Raw genomic sequence first — 15781 nt, forward strand, 5'->3', positions numbered from 1 at the left:
TCGGGAAGTGCTGGGGTTGGGAGAGCCTGGCGTGAGCCTGGCTCACAACGGCCGTGACCTGGGCTGCTCCTGCTTTGGGGAGGAGCTCATGCCAGGGGCTCGGTCCCTGCTGCTGCATGAGTCCTCTGCTCCTTTTGGAGACTGGGAGGAACGAGCAAGCTAAGGAATGCTCTGTGTGCCTGGCTGGCAGCAGCTGGAGCCACTGGAGGGAGGTTGGCCGCTCGCCACGTGTCCCTCTGCTGCACAGTGGCCTGAGCAGCTCTGTGGTGGGGGTTGCTGCTCAGTCCTGGACAAGCTCCAGGTCTGGCTTGGATGCATCGCCTGGCCCTGGATAGATTGTGCTATGGGTAGAAGTGGTGCTGGGCTCTCCTGCCCAACTCTGCCCTGCTGGAAAGACTTGAGCAACTTCATTGTTTTAATTCTTTCTTTTCCCAGCTCTCTGGGGCAGGGATTCACTCCCAACTGAGGATGAGAGGATGGTGAGTGTCACGCAGAGGTGAGTGAGCATCTTGGGCTGAACTGAGGACCTTCTTGGGAAATGCACTTCTGGATGGGTGGTACCAGCACATCAGGCGTTTGATGAACCCTTGACTGCAAATGTAACCCGGCTGCTGACTGCAGTTCTGCTAACGCAGCCCCAGGATGGGTGCCCGTCTGGATCCGCTGAGGCCGGGGCTCTCCCGCAGCAGCAGGAGGAGGGATCTGGTGCCGCGCGGGGCCGAGCCTGTTTGGCTGGCGGCTCTGGTGGGTGTGAGCGAACTGCCGAAAGTGCTTCTGTGTGCTCTGTGAGATTCCCAGAAGCGTGTGCTGGTGAAGGAACAAATGAAATGGGACGGCTGGCAGGGAGGGGACTGCGGAGGAGCCACAAGGGGCTGTCAGCAGCGCTGCCTTCGAAGGAGTTAAAGCTTCAACGTAATCCAGGCCTAATTATGCCCATCTGGCTGGGTCTGGCGGTGAAGGAAGGACTTGGCTGACAACCTGGCCTGAACAGTGGCTAAAATAAATACAGGGGCCAATGTGCAGCCAGGGGGGAAATCCGGGGCGAGGCAGGGGTTCAAGTCATGGGGGAGCAGGAGCAAAAGGCACTGGGAAAGGTGAGATGGGAAAGTGATGTGGGTGAAACACCCAGTGGGGCTGAGTATCCCTGTCTGCGCTATGCCAGCGCCCCAGCCGAGGGCATTGGACCCCATGCTGTCTGGAACGAGCTGGGGGACACGTGAGTCACCCTGTGAGCCCGTGCACAGCCTCTTGTCTGGTTTCGGACCTGCCGGGGCCTGGAGGCGGGTGGGGTGGCCTCTTGCTGGGGTACCGGGCTGGCTCCCGGCGCTCACCGTGGGTCTGGCCGGCAGCTGCGGAGCACAGACCTTGGCATCACGTCCCATTGGCTTGGGTGGGAACACTGAGCACTGCGATTGATGGCGAAGCAGTTACGTGGCACCTAAGGCACCACCGATGCACTGAGTAAAGCAGGATGGATGTTGTAGTAAGTTGGCATCTATTAACTTTGCAGCAATGATTTAGTCTCAATTCCTGGCCACCTCTTCTGGCAGAAGGGCCCCCAGAAGCAGCATGACCAGGGGGAGAGGATGCTGATGAGTTTGGGAGCTGGGATGATTGTCCTGCATGGTGTTTTGTTTTCCCTCTGTTTTAGGGAGGGTTCTGCGTGGGACAGGACAAAGGTGCTGCCTTTGTGGGTTGTAAGCCCTGCCTGCCGCTTTCCCGTTTGCTCGGCTGTAGCAGGGGGAAGCCCCCCTCGAGCCCCCTGGCTTCCTCCATGTGGGCTGCGGGTGTGGGGGAGCTGCCGGGGTGCGGGGCAGCACATTCCTGCCCCCCCAAGAGCCATCCGACAGCAGAACAGCCCCCCTCTTCATGCCGATTATTTTAATCACAAGCATGTCTTGTCTGCGTGGCCGAATGTCTCTCATAGACGGCGGAAAGTGAAATTTGTGCAATGTCTGTAGGAGGCTGAAGAAAGGCCCTTTGTGTGCCCCCCGCGCGGGCGCTGGGCAGCCTCCAGCAGCACCCTCGGCCGCCCCGCGGCTCCCGGCTGCCAGCGTGAATGCGCCGCTTGTCCAGAGACCGGGACCCGCTCTTAAAGCCGGAGCTGGGCTCCCCTGGCCAGTCCCACCGGCGGGCGGGCACGGCTCGGGGGGCCCCGCCGCGACCCCGCGATGTTTCTGTACTGGAGGAAGCGAGGAGCCTACGAGCTGGAGGCTGTGCCCGCCGGGCTGGCCGCGCTGCAGTGCGTGGCGGTGGAGCGCTTCTCCTGGAGCTCCAGCCTGGACGGCGGCGAGGAGCTCGCGGGTAGGTGACCCCAGGGGTGGCGTTTGGGCACCCGTGTCGGATCAGAAGCTCCGGGCGCAGCGGGGACGCAGCAGCGGGGACGCGGTGGGGCTGCTGCAGGTGCAGCTGGGAGCACCGAGCAAACCACTGTGTGCTGCCATCCCGCTTCCTCCCCGCTCCATCGGATGCTGGGGACAGCGAGCAGCTGCGGTGCGCGCCGGTGCAGGCGCCGTCTGATTTCAAACCTATTCGGCATCGTTTGGAGCGATGACACAAGCGGGAGGAGGTGACGGGGTGGGGACCTGGACCCCTCCTGCCTCAGCCACGGGGATTCCGCCTGTGCACCCTGTGCCAGGAGCTCCCTCTGGCACACCTGACGGCCTGGCACGCGTGTCCCGCTGCCGGGGTCAGCACTGGGGAGAGCCGCGGGGCTCTGGTGTGTGGCTGGTTCCTGGTACCACCGGCCGTGCTGGCTGGCCTCAAGTTCTGGGTGAGTTGGGAAAACTTTCCCTTGGGTGCGTGCAAGAATTCCTTATTTGTTTCCGTTATTATTCCCAATAGGTCAAGTGAAGCGGTAGCGGCAGGGGGTGGGGGCCGCGCAGCCCAGCCGAGGGGACAGACAGAGCCCTCATTGTCCTCCGGCTGCGGGGGCCGCGTGGAGCCCCAGCTCCTGGAGCTCTCCCGGGGGCGGCGAGCCGAGCCAGCCTGGCTGCTCCTGTGCCATCGCCCGGCAGCGCCCGCTGTGCCGCAGCCACCCCTGGAACCTGGGGTCACCGGGAGCTGCGGCAGCCAGCACTGCTCTGTGTGGAGCCCTCTTTGGGCAGAGGCAGCAGCTCAAAGGCGGCCCCAGAGGCTTTTTTCCCCGCAGACTGAGTCTAACCCTGGCCTTGGCCACCGTCCTGCTTGGGCCAGCGCAGACGCTGTTTGTGTTGGCAGGAGGGGAGCGGCGCGGCGGGGAAGCCCCTGGGCTGGCTGTGCTACTGCTGGGGCTGGTGTCCCCGTGCTGTCCGGTGTCACCGTGCCGCCTGGCCTCTCCGCATCCCCGGCTCCGAGCCGCAGCGGTTCCCAGTGCGGCATCCCTGCCCCACGCTTGGGCAGCCTCCATCAGAGCATCCCTGCCCCGCGGGACGGCGTTCGCGCTGCTCCTTTGCCGTCAGCCCTCCCGAGTCTGTTATTTTTAAATGATTAGAAGAGACACATAACAAAAGCCTTCAAAATAGGATTTGTCCCCAAGGCCGATTTAACTGTCAAAGCTTAACGGGCTCCTAAGCCCCTTTGGGGGCTGGCAAGTAGTAGCAGATTTAGTGTTCCTGCTGCTGCCCTGGTCCGTGCCGGCCCCGCGGGACCTGGTCTGTGTCTCGATCCGGATCCCGACGCGGTGGGGTGTCGGCACCTTTCCCCAGCAGGGATGCCGCGCTGGCTCCTGGGCACGGGGATGCATCCCGCGGGATGGGCTGAGCCCCAGCGCTTTGCGGAGCTCTGAAACCCAGCGTCGGGGTGCGGGAGCCTCGCCGCAGCCACGCGGCTGCCCCTGGCGCTGACCCCTCTCTCCCGCAGGTGAGCCGTGCCCGCCGGAGGAGACGGAGCTGCGCTGCCAGCACCCCGACTGCGCCAGCGAGTGCAGCGCGGACGAGGTGGGTGCTGTGGGGCGGTGGGAGCACCTGCTGGGAGAGCAGGGCAGCCGGCGGCTCTGCCTGACTCGCCCCTCCCTGAAGCTGCCCTGGTGCGGCCGGCAGCCCCTGGCCCGTGCTGGCCACGCGTTCCCTGGCGGTGCCGTCGTCCTGCTGGCATCTCATGGTGCGGCGGTTGCCTGTTTGCCTGAGCTGCTGTGATTCCGGCTAATCCGCTCCCGCCCGTCTGTCCCCTGGCTCGCTAACGTGATGCTGGAGTGGATTTAGGGTCCCTTCTCCGGACGGCTGCGGCACCAGGCTGGCCCTGCGTCCCGGGGTTCCCGTGCCGGACGCAGCGGTGCCTCTGGCGCAGCAGGCAGAACGGCAGCTCAGCCTTGCTGGGAGCTGCGCCACCGCGCTGTGTTTGTGCGGCTGGGGCGGTGGGGCCGGCAGCGGCACTCGTGGCGCTGGGCTGTGGCTGCCCTGTGGGACCCCTGGGGCCACCCCAAGCTGTCGCCAGAGGCCCCCGGTGCTGCTGGCAGGTAGCGTGGGGCGGGGGGGTTTGACCTGCCGAGGCACGAGCGGCGCTGGGGCAGCTGCCGGGGGCACGATGGGGCCAGGAGCCGATCTCAGGGGGGGCAAAGGGGCCTGAGCATCCTGCCCAGCTCCTCCTGCGGGGACAACGTGGGGCCGAGCGGGCGGCACCGGCTGCAGGGATGCCAACGGGCGCTGAGCGAGTGCCGGCTGTGCCCGCAGCCCGAGCGGGTGCCGCGGCCGCGCTGTGCTGGGCACGTGGTGGGAGGCGAGGAGGGCTGTGGCCGGGACACGAGGCAGGGCTGGTGGCCCCCGGGGAGCGCGGGTGTTGGAACGCGTCAGTTCTGACCTCAGCAGCGCCGGGAGGAAGGAGGGCAGGAAAACGGGGGCGGCCGGGGCTGCATGGGCGCTTCCTCCCCACAGCGGCACAGACAAGCCCGAGCGGGGCTCACTCCCCCCGCCAGCCTCTCGCGCCCGCCGCCTGCTTGCAGCAACGGGTCCCACACGGGGATGCGCTGACGGACCCGCGGTCGCCAGGAGCGGGGCCAGCGGGAGCCCTCGGCGATGTGGGGGTCACCGGCTGCGCTGTGGGGTTAAAAATAACCCGCTGAGAATACCCGGTGGGGCTGGGGCCGGCGCACAATCGGAGGAAGCGTGCCGGCTTCGAGCATTGTTTCGCTGCAGACGCTGGCTTCCTCCGTCCCGTGCGCGGACGCTGCTCTGCCAGCGCCCAGGGGCTGCGGCACGGCCTCCACGGCCCCCGGCGAGGTGCGGGTGGCACGGGTGCTGTCCCCCGGCTCCCCTCCCCGTACCCACACACGTGCCTCCTTCCCAGGGTCTCTGCTCAGCAGGGAGGGGGATCGGTGGTGCGGAACCCCCGGCCTCGTGGCTGCGTCCTCTTCACGCGGCCATCCCCGCATGCGCCCTGGCCACGGCTCTGGCCACGGCTCTGTCCACGAGTGGTGTGTGTGCTGGCCGTGCCCAGGGATGGGGAGGGGGGTCCAGGCTGCTCGAGGTGCTGCCCGTCCCCCCCCGGCTGATCCGTGTGCCCACAGGTATGCATCCCCACGGAGTGCCGGCAGCCAAACTGCCCCCTCAGCCGGTGTGAGCCCCGCGACGGCCGCCTCCATGGCGCCATGCACTTCGACAGCCACATTCGCTTCGACCTGCCCGCGCAAGGTGAGCTGGGTGGGACGCGGTGGCTCCGCGGCGCCAGCCCGGGGCAGCGATGGGAGGGGAGAGGGTTGCAGGTGGGGTTGGTGCGGGGCAGAGGGTCCTGGCACCGTCCAGCTCGATGCCTCTTTGCAGGATCCGTCCTGGCCCGCAACATGTCAACGCGCTCGTGCCCGCCGCGCACCAGCCCTGCGTCCGACGAGGAGGAGGAGGGAGCTCTGGACAGCAGAGGGTGAGCCCCCGGCCCGTGTCCCCTGCCTGCCCCGAGCCGCGGCGTCCCCGTCGCCTCACGCGCTCCGTGCCCACAGGGAGCGGAGGAGCTCGGCGCTGAAGCTGCCCAAGAAGAAGGCTCGGCGCAGGCACACGGACGTACGGCGCTGTCCCTCGTGCCCTGGGCTCTGTGGGCGGCCACGAGGCCCCGCCAGGCACCAGGGACCATGGGCAAGCGGCTGCTGCCTCCCCGCAGGACCCCAGCAAGGAGTGTTTCACCCTCAAGTTCGACCTCAGCGGTGACATCGAGATGGAGATCGTGCCGGCTGTGAAGAAGAAATCCCTGGGGTGAGTCTGCCGGGGGTGGATGTGGGATCAGGCGCGGGGACGGATGTGGGGACAGATACGGAGCTGGATGGGGTCTCGTGTCCCCGCAGGGAGGTGCTGCTGCCGGTCTTCGAGCGGAAGGCGATAGAGCTGGACAAGGTGGACATCTACCTGGACCAGTCCCACACGCCGCTGTCGCTCCAGTTTGAGGCGTTCCGCTTCGGGGGGCACTACCTGCGGGTGAAAGGTGTGGCGGGGGCCCAGCGGGAGGCTCGGCCGCCCCGGGGCTCCTGGGGGACTCTGACCACCTGCTGCTCCCTCAGCCAAGCCCGGGGATGAGCTGAAGGTGGAGCAGGCAGCGTGGGACACCAGGTCCGCCAGCTTGCCCGTCCTGCACCCTCCCAGCACCGCCGCACTCCTGGGGCCGGTGCCGGGACGCCGGGAGGGCACCGATAACCTGGTGAGTGGCACAGCACCACCGGGAGGGGCGAAGACACCCCTGAGATGCCAAGAACCGGTTCATCTCCTGGCTGTGCCCCTGCGAGGGTGCCCAGGCAGCGCCCTGTGCCAGGTGTGGCAGCCCAGATGGTGGCACCGGCCCCGCAGCTGTGCCGCGTACGGGCTGACCCCAGAGCAAAGGCAAAGAGGAGGCCGGGGGACCCGGAGGTGGTAGCTGCTCGATGCCGCCCAGGGTCTCGCCTCTCACCACAGTACCAGCCGGCGGCGGTGCACGGCTCAGTCCTGCCCCGTGGACCCTGGCCCCAGATAAGCCGTGGGGCCGGGTTGGCCGCTGCGCTCGTGGGGAGTGGCGCTGGTGGTGCCGGCCCTGTGCCGGCGTCCCTCGGACGTGGCAAGCTGGCTGCGTGGCCAGGGCTGGTGGCCACCCGTGTCCACCACTACGATGCTTGGCTGCGGGACCGTCACAGCCCTGGTGGGGCGGAGGGGGCAGCGGGTGCCGAGCTCTCCCCACGGGGATCTCGGCCGCGGCTGCCTTCCCTGGGGCAGGCAGCAGCTGAGCCGTGCCGGGGCGATGGGGCTGGCGGTGGCGGGGGCACCTGGGGATGTGGTGGCACGGTGAGTAGCGGTGCTGGCACCACGGCAGCTCTCCCGGCTGAGGACGTGGCAGGGCTGGGGCTGTGCCGGGGTCAGTGGGGCATCCGTGGCTTGAGGGCAGCCCTGGCCCTGCTGCCTCTTGTGCCAGGGGAGGCAGCGGCCGTGTCCGGCACAGCCATGGACACGCGTGGGGCCGCTGGCGCAGCCGTGCCCAGGCCAGCGGGAGCTGCTTGGCCGTGACCCAGCTCTCGCGGCCAGCTGGGGGGCTTTGATCTCGGCCGGTGAATTGTTTGGCTCTGGTGAGCTTATCTGGCAAGGGGGAAATTAGTTTTTCGGTGCTGGCCCCACCTCCTTTTGTTTCGGAGGAGTCCGACTGCAGCCTCCCCGGCTCCGGCTCCGCTGTCCGAGCTGGGCGCGCGGCTGGGTGGGCGGCTCGGCCGGGGTCTGTGCCCCGTGGGATGCCCTGAGCCGCGGTGCCAGGGGCCGCTTGCCCCGCGCCCCGGGATGCAGGTAGGCAGGTCAGTGCGGGCAGGGGAGCGTGGCCGGCCTCCGCTGCCCTTGGTGCCCCCTGGGTGCCCATCAGTGCCACCGGTGCCCGGTGCCAGCCCTGCCGTCGCTCTCTGCCGCGCCGCTGTCCCCGCGGGGCGTGCGGTGCTGCGCTGAGCCCTAGGGCTCCGGCTGCCCCCGCTGCAGGCTCCCGGCCGGCGCAGGAAGAACATGACCGAGTTCCTGGGGGATGCCAGCATCGCCGGCGCTGAGCTGGCCCCCCACGGCGGCGGCGCCCTGCCCACCAACGGCACCGACACTTGGAAGAACCGCGCTGCGAGCCGCTTCAGCGGCCTCTTCGGCTCCGGCACCAGCGCCGGCTCCTTCGGGCGGGTATGTAGGATGCGCGTGTGGGAAGGGGGTGATGCTGGGGAGCTGGAATGGGTGCCCGGGGGCTCGAGCCCCCCCAGCTTCTCAGACAGGGAGGTCAGTGAGATGTCCCAGCCGCTCTGCCACCGCTTTTGGCCAGGAGACCGAGAAGCTGGAGCAGCTGGCGAGCCGGCTGCACGCCTACGGCACCTTCGGGCTGCCCAAGCTGCCGCCCCAGCTGCGCTTTGACCGCGACTCCTGGGAGGAGGATGGGGACGAGGCCGGGCTGGCGCTGGAGGAGAGCTGGCAGCAGATCATCCACGGCGCAGAGGTAGGGCTGGGGCTGGGGGCCACGGTGGCTCTGTGGGACGCTGGCACGGCACTGACAGCCACCCCGCAGGCCCTGTCACGCCGGCAGTGCCACCAGCAGGAAGCCATCTGGGAGCTGCTGCACACTGAGGCCAGCTACATCCGCAAGCTCAAAGTCATCACTGACGTGAGTGCCGGAGGCAGCCGTACCGCGCCGTGGTGGGGCCGGGGGACACGGCTGCACCCCATCAGCTCCCCTCTGCCCCACAGCTCTTCCTCTGCTGCCTGCTGAACCTTCAGGAGTCGGGGCTGCTCTGTGAGGTGAGCGGTGGGGGCGGCAGGACGGGGACCCCGCAGGAACGGCTCCGCGGTCTGGCCGTGCGGCAGGGTGAAGGTGCCATCCCCGCACAGCCGCCCCCTCGCCCCGCAGGTGGATGCCGAGCGGCTCTTCAGCAACGTCGGGGAGATCATCCGGCTGCACCGCGAGCTGTGGCGCAGCGTCATGGCCCCGGTGCTGGCCAAGGCTCGTCGGACTGGGGCGTTACTCGACCCTGTCGACTTCCTCAGTGGCTTCAAGATGGTGAGTGGGGACCCTGTGCCGCGGCAGGGGGCTGAGCCACACTGTACAGTGCGATGACCCCCCTGTGTCCCCTAGTTTGGGTCCCTCTTCAAGCCCTACGTGCGGTACTGCATGGAGGAGGAGGGCTGCATGGAGTACATGCGGGCGCTGCTGCGGGACAGCGAGCTGTTCCGTGCCTACGTGACGGTAAGGGGAGCGGCTGGGGGCTGGTGTTGGTGCCGATGCCGGAGCTGACACTCGTGTGCTGCAGTGGGCAGAGAAACACGAGCAGTGCAGCCGCCTGAAGCTGAGCGACATGCTGGTGAAGCCCCACCAGCGCCTCACCAAGTACCCGCTGCTCCTCAAGTCCGTGCTGAAGAAGACGGATGACCCGCGCGCCCGCGAGGCCATCACTGCCATGGTGAGGGCCCAGGGGCACGGGGCGGTGGGGTGTGGGGTGCCCCCCAGCCCCTCAAACTCACCAGCCTGGCCGCAGATCGTCTCCGTGGAGCGATTCATCAACCACGTCAACTCGCGGATGCGCCAGCGGCAGGAGCAGCAGCGCCTGGCCGCCATCCTCAGCCGCATCGACGCCTACGAGGTGGTGGAGGGCAGCACGGACGAGGTGGACAAGGTAGGCTGGGCACAGCGGAGCTGCCGTGTCGTGCCACCCCGCGTTGTGCTGTCGCATCCTCTGCTGCGCTGAACCACCCTGTGTCTCATCCCGCCGTGCCTTGCTGCTCCGTGCCGCCCCACGCTACGCGAGCTTCTGCCTTGCCACCCTATGTCCTGTCGCACCACCCCACCCCGTGCCGAGCCGAGCCCGGCGCTGATGCCGGGGGCTCCTGGCAGCTGCTGAAGGAGTTTCTGCGGCTGGACCTGACGGCCCCCATCCCCGGCACCTCTCCGGAGGACACCCGGCAGCTCCTCCTCGAGGGCAGCCTGCGGATGCGGGAAGGTAAAGACAGCAAGGTGAGGACCGCGGGGGACGGGGAGCCTCGGCCCTGGCCCCTGCCCGCCCGCGCCCGCCCGCCGCGCCAGCCGGACCCACGGCCCCGCTCTCGCCCCCAGATGGATGTGTACTGCTTCCTCTTCACCGACCTCTTCCTCATCACCAAGCCTCTCAAGAAGGCTGAGCGCACCAAGGTGGTCCGGCAGCCCTTGCTGGTGGACAAGGTCGTCTGCCAGGAGCTCAGGGACCCGGGTGAGCAGCGCTGGGGGTGCTGGGGGCTGTCGGGGGGTCCCCGGGCGCTGCTGACGGCCCCTGCCCACAGGCTCCTTCGTCCTCATCTACCTGAATGAGCTGGGCAGCGCGGTGGCTGCCTACACCTTCCAGGCCAGCGGGCAGTCGCTGTGCCGCAGCTGGGTCGAGGCGGTGCGGAAAGCCCAGGTGAGGGGCGCGGGGGGCGGACAGGGGTGCTGGGGGCGCCCAGTGCCTCTCTGACGCCTCTTCCTCCTCAGACCCTGCTGCAGCGGCTGCGGCAGAGCTGGCGCCTGCAGGAGGAGGAGGAGGATGGCGAGAGCGGCACCTCAGCTGCCAGCTCGCCCACCGTCCTGCACCGCGGCAGCGCCAGCCCCAACTCGCAGCGGTGGTAGGGAGCGGGAGGGGTCCCCACAGGCCCCCGCCCCGGTGCAGCCCCCTCCTCACCCTGTTGTCCCCACAGCCCCTCCGACGGCTCTACCGAGACCCTCGCCGTGGTGGATGGCGGCGACGAGCTCTCCTCTCCAGACTGGGACGCGGGGCCCTTCGGCTCGACCTCAGACGGCTCCTCCGTTGGCACCAGCACCTCCGTTGGCACCGGCACCTCCGCTGACACCCCCAGCTCTGCCGAGACCCCCACCCGGGAGCTGCCAGCGGGCGCCCTGCCCGTTCCCCTGCCCCACGGTGCGGCGGCCTCGGCCGGCGGCTGCCGCTCGTCGTCCATCGACAGCGCCTACGGCACGCTCTCGCCCGCCTCCCTGCAGGACTTCAGCCAGCAGCCCGAGGGGGCGGCCGAGGAGGGGCGGCAGCGGGATCCCCCTGCGGCCCCCCGGCCCCCCTCGCCGCGGCTGCGCCGCCGGATGCCCGTGCAGCTGCTGTCCTGCCCGGCCAGGGTGCTCAAGTCCAAGTCGGAGGCCAGTCTGCCGCAGCTCCTGCCCCCGGGGCCCCTGGCCCCCCTCGGCCACAGCCGCAGCCTCTCTGACCTCCACGCCGGCCCCCCCTGGACTGGCCGAGCCCCCGGCCCCCCAGCCGCCCCCGGCAGCAGCGGCAGCTCCACCTCGGAGCTCTCGGAGCCCGAGGAGCCAGGGGAGAGCCCGGTGTCGCTCCCAGGGAAGCTCAATCGTGACCCCCCGGGCGCTGCCCGCCGGACGCTGTCAGACCCGCAGGCGGCTCAGCACCGCAGGCTGACGCTGGCGCAGCTCTACCGGATCCGCACCACCATGCTGCTCAACTCCACGCTGACTGCCTCGTAAGTGCTCCTGCTCGCGTGTTCCCAGAGGATTCTCTGGCCCCCCTTGTTGCTCGCCAGCCACGCTGAGGGCACGTCTCCCCACCCTGTGCCTTGCAGGGAGGTCTGAGAGCCGCTGGGGCAGCAAGGATGGACACGCGGCCACGCCGAGGAGCTGCTCCCGCTTCTAACTGTACCGCTGCGGCCGGGCAGGCTGGAAACGGGGATGCTGTGCCGGCGGGAACACGGCGGGGGATGCAGACCAGTCCCCTCGGCAAGGACGGCAGGGTGGCACGGGGCTGCCTGCGTGTTCCCGGAGCGGGACCCTCACAGCAGGGACGAGGGCTGGTGGTCAGGGCTCAGCCGGCCTGCGGTGCGTCAGGCAGGGGGCTCTGGGCCTGTGGGGAGCCGTGGGGCGGCTCCAGTGGGTCAGGAGGGGGTGACAACGTTGGTAGCAGTGAGTGGGGAAGTGTAGCGAGGGCTGCAGCACCAGTGGCTGGTGCAGCGGGCAGCGCGGAGGGGAGGCTGCGGCTGGTGGCCGGAGGGGATGGTGCTGGGCTGGGGCGCGGTGGCCCCAGGGTCTGGCCAGGGCAGGGTTTGTGCTGTGGGGAGGGATGGGGGGGCAGACTGAGCAATAAACCCAGCTGGTGCACGTCCTCGCGTCCGCCTCACCTCTCGTGCGGCTGCAGGGCACCCTGTGGCTGGGCAGCACCGGGTTGGGCACAGGGCGCAGGACCCCGTGGGGCTGGGGTGGCCCTGGCCTCGTGTCCCAGGGTGCGGAGTGGGGATGGAGCCCCTGGCAGGGCTCGGTGCTGCTCCTCGTGCCCCCCGGACGCCGCAGGACTGTGCCAGGCGGAGGGGAGGGTGGCAGCCCGTGGCGGGGCGGTGCAGTTCCCTCCCGCGCCTGGAGCTCCCGTCATGTGGTTTCGCACCCCATGGACTCATTTCCAAAAAAGTATTTCCTCCTGCTGCGGTCAGGTGTAAAAGCCTGCGTGGGGAGGGCTGCCGCTCACTCGCCACACGCCACGCGCTGCCAGCGGCCATGGGGCGCCGGGGCGTCCTGCCCGGGTGCTGAGCTGCCCCAACACCCCGGTGCCCGCAGCCCCGGCATGACCCAGCCGCATCGGCTGCAAGGATGAAGCGCTGCTGCCTGGGGGCGGCTTGGGTGAGTGCGGCGGCACCGGGGTCCCGTGGCCCCTGGCACCGGTGAGGGGGTGTCCTGGAGCCGGGCTGCGGGGTTCTGGGTGGGGGTAGGACCGGTGCCAAGTATGCTGAAAACACCCAGTCCTCTGCCTGCTCACCCGGGCGCCTGCAGCGGGCACGGCCACCCAGTCGGTGGGCACGGCCGCCGTGTGGCCTCGGGGGCTGTGGGCGCTGCGGTGCCGACACCCTGCGGGAGGGCTCGGGGCTGCTGGGTGGGCGAGTGTCCCGGCACACGGGTGCCAGGATGCTCGGCCCTGATGGGGCAGCTTTACGAGCAAGGGTGGTTCTTGCGTGGCACAAGAAGCTGTGGCTCTCGCCACCGCACGGGCAGCGGCGCGATGGGACCTGTGCCGCGGCTCCTTGGCTGCGGGGTGCCTGCACCCTGTACGGGGGAAGGGGCAGCTGCCTGCTCGCTCGCAGGGCTCGGCTGCGCCTCGGCGCTGACTCAGACGTGCCGCTGGCAGCCACGGCCGCCCCGCTCTACCCTCAGCGCTCGGCAAGCGAGGCGGCCCGTGAGTGGTTTCCAGTCTGCAGGCGGCAGGTTTAGTAGAAAATGATTCAGTTGCTGTAATCGAGGCCATCGCGGCTGGGAAATCCAGCCCCCAGCGAGGAATCCCCTGGCTGCCTGCCTGCGCCGTGGCCCTCCCGGCACAGAGGTGCCAACGCGGGCACCCCCCTCGCCACCCCCGCGGGGGCCGTGGGGCGCAGGGCTGCCGGGGCGCCGCTGACCTACTTTAGCGTGCACGTACCGGGCGCGATAGCATCGGGGAGAGCGTGAGCCAGGCATGGCTTCCTCTGCAAGAGGAAATCGCCTCCTCTGCGAGGGAGATCAAACCCAAGAAAGTCAACGCCGGCACCATTAACCCTCCTGCACCCGGCTGCCGGCAGCCCCAGCCTGTGGGCGGCATTGCTGGCACCGCCGGCACCTCCGCAGCCCGGCAGCCTGCACGCCCGAGTCCCCTCTCCACGGCGCTGTGGGGAGCGGGTGGCACAGCACCCCGGGCCCAACCTGGCAGCGTTGCATTCGAGGGCTCCCCCAGCATAGGGGGCGGCAGGGTGGCCCCGCGGTGTGTGGGGCGAGCGCGGCGCAGGGGCTGTCACGGGGCATTCCCAGCTTCGGGGCCTCACACCCACGCAGCTCGAGGCACAGCACAGCTCTGGCTCCGGCCGCTTCCCTGGGGCGTCCTGGCTGCTGTATCCCTGCCCTGTCCCTGCCCTCAGGGCATCCTGGCGACGCTGTGCGCGGCGGTGGGTGAATCGCGGCCTCCGGGGTGCCAGGACTGTGCTGCGCCGCGGGAGCTGCAGGTCGGGGTGCAGCCGCCCGCCCGCCTGCGGAGGCACAACACCAGACCCTCCTGCCCCACCGGCACGAACTGGATCGAGGGGGCTCGCCGGTGCTGCGTCCCGTGTCCCGCAGGTGAGAGCCGCGCGGGTGCTGTGCCCTGTCACCCCAGGGAGCCGTGCTCCTCGTCACCCCGCTGTCTCCGCAGGAAAGTTCCTGGTCCGCGCCTGCTTGACCAACGGCAGTGAGAGCGTCTGTGATGCCTGCCCTGCCGGTACCTTCCGTGCCCAGCCCAACACCCTCCCCAAGTGCCAGGCTTGCTATGAGTGTGACCGCCAAGGTGAGCCGGTGCCGTGCCGCGCTGTGCTGCACCGTGCCATGCTGCATGGCGCTGTGCTGTGCCACACAGCACCGAGCCGCTCTCCGCCTGCCTCCTGCAGCTTTCCAGAGCGTGCTGAGCAACTGCTCGGCCACCAGCAACATCGCCTGTGGCTGTGAGCCCGGACGCTTCCGCGACTGCGTTGATGAGCACTGCAGCCACTTCTCGTGCCGGCAGTGCCAGCCCTGCACCGGGCGGCTCATCCAGCGGCCCTGTAAGTGCTGCCGGCCGCCCCTCGCGTGCCCGCGCTGGCTGTGCCGCCCTGCCCGACACCCACTCTCTCTGTAGGCACAGAGGTGCAGGACACGCTCTGTGGCAGCTGCAAGCCCAACTTCTACGCTGAGGGCAGTGAGTGCCGCCCGTGCCACCTGTAAGCTCTGACCCTCCCCGTGTGCGGGGCCCATGGCGTGGCACGGCACCCACGGCTCCCCTCTCCCTGCAGGAGCACCCCAGAGACCTGCGGCAAGGACTGCCAGCGCGTGTGCGGCAGCAGCAGCGGAGGTACAGGGATGGCAGGGCCGGGTGTGGTGGCGTGGGGGATGCCACGGCAATGGCTGACAGGGATGCTGCTGCTCCTCCTTGCAGGCTCGGGGCTGGAGTACCTCCTGCTCTCGCTCACCGGGCCCCTCTTCCTGGGCGCCCTCGCCATCTACCATAAGAGGAAACGGCTCCAGCACGGCGCCCCGGCAAGCAGCCCCGTCCCTGTGGCGCAGGCAGCCAGCCCCACAGCTGGTGCTGCGGTTGCACCAGGGTGCCAGGTCAGTGCCCAGAAACAGGACGGCGTGTGCTGGCCGTGGCCGCTCTCCCCACAGGTGATGAAGCACGTTACCGGCACAGCGAGCTGGAGCCCTGAGCAGCGGGCGTTGCTGTGGGAGCAGCACAGCGGCGCAGCACAGCCGCCCGGCGAGGTGCAGCCCTCCGCCCCTCCGGAGCCCCACGGTGCCCTGCTGCAGGGCAGCCAGCTCTACGCTGTCATCGACGCGGTGCCGGTGCGGCGCTGGAAGGAGTTCATGCGGGTGCTGGAGCTGCGCGAGGCGGAGATCGAGCTGGTGGAGCTGGAGGTGACCCACATCCGTGACCAGCAGTACGAGATGCTGAAGCGCTGGTGCCAGCAGACCAGCGCCACGCTCGACCGCGTCTTCGCTGCCCTGGAGCACATGGATCTAGCCGGCTGTGCCGAGGCTCTGCGCCGGAGCCTGCCCGCGGGGCCCTGACCCCAGCAAAGCGAGGTCCCGGCTCCTCCCCAGCTCACCGGCCGAGTCGTAGCCCTAAGTATTGTTACTTATGCCGTGTAGACATTTTATGTCACTTTTATGCCCCCTCCCTGCCCGCCCAGCCATCCGCCCCCCCTATTTATGTCCTCCTGCTCCTGGGGCTGGGGGCCCACGCCCCAGCACGCTGGCTGCCCAGCCGCTCGCGGGACGAGTGGGCGCTGAGCCCGTCACAAACCCATGGGATAGTTCTCGAGGCCGCCCGCTGCCAGGCGCGCCTGCCCCCACCCCAATAAAGTGGCGTGTTCTCCAACCGCTGCCCCCAGCCCTTCTTACCGCGGCGGCACCGGGGGTGACGGCAGCA

At 69.2% G+C, this 15781-nt stretch overlaps 2 protein-coding genes across 3 annotated transcripts; both read left to right on the forward strand.

Annotated features, from left to right (window-relative positions):
- Positions 1-1866: 1866 nt before the first annotated feature.
- Positions 1867-11938, forward strand: PLEKHG5 (pleckstrin homology and RhoGEF domain containing G5). 2 transcript variants are annotated; one of them, XM_069874563.1, is made up of 22 exons: positions 1868-2304; positions 3841-3917; positions 5483-5606; positions 5736-5832; positions 5909-5969; positions 6067-6158; positions 6248-6384; positions 6461-6597; positions 7884-8069; positions 8206-8376; positions 8446-8541; positions 8625-8675; positions 8785-8934; positions 9010-9120; positions 9185-9334; positions 9410-9547; positions 9766-9885; positions 9985-10117; positions 10188-10303; positions 10375-10505; positions 10578-11363; positions 11463-11938. In XM_069874563.1, the coding sequence occupies exons 1-22, from the start codon at positions 2172-2174 to the stop codon at positions 11470-11472; spliced, it is 3207 nt and encodes a 1068-aa protein (XP_069730664.1). In that variant the 5' UTR covers positions 1868-2171; the 3' UTR covers positions 11473-11938. The 2 variants fall into 2 exon arrangements, with proteins under 2 accessions (XP_069730665.1, XP_069730664.1); XM_069874564.1 differs by lacking the exon at positions 11463-11938 and having other exon boundaries at positions 1867-2304; positions 10578-11367.
- Positions 11939-12384: 446 nt separating this feature from the next.
- TNFRSF25 (TNF receptor superfamily member 25) lies at positions 12385-15676 on the forward strand. The gene is made up of 9 exons (XM_069874746.1): positions 12385-12410; positions 12597-13057; positions 13145-13290; positions 13767-13962; positions 14036-14167; positions 14268-14420; positions 14495-14576; positions 14649-14707; positions 14792-15676. The coding sequence occupies exons 1-9, from the start codon at positions 12385-12387 to the stop codon at positions 15418-15420; spliced, it is 1884 nt and encodes a 627-aa protein (XP_069730847.1). The 3' UTR covers positions 15421-15676.
- The last annotated feature ends 105 nt before the right edge of the window (positions 15677-15781 follow it).

This window comes from Phaenicophaeus curvirostris, chromosome 22 (assembly GCF_032191515.1).
Source record: "Phaenicophaeus curvirostris isolate KB17595 chromosome 22, BPBGC_Pcur_1.0, whole genome shotgun sequence".
In the NCBI taxonomy this organism is placed as follows: Eukaryota; Metazoa; Chordata; class Aves; order Cuculiformes; family Cuculidae; genus Phaenicophaeus; species Phaenicophaeus curvirostris.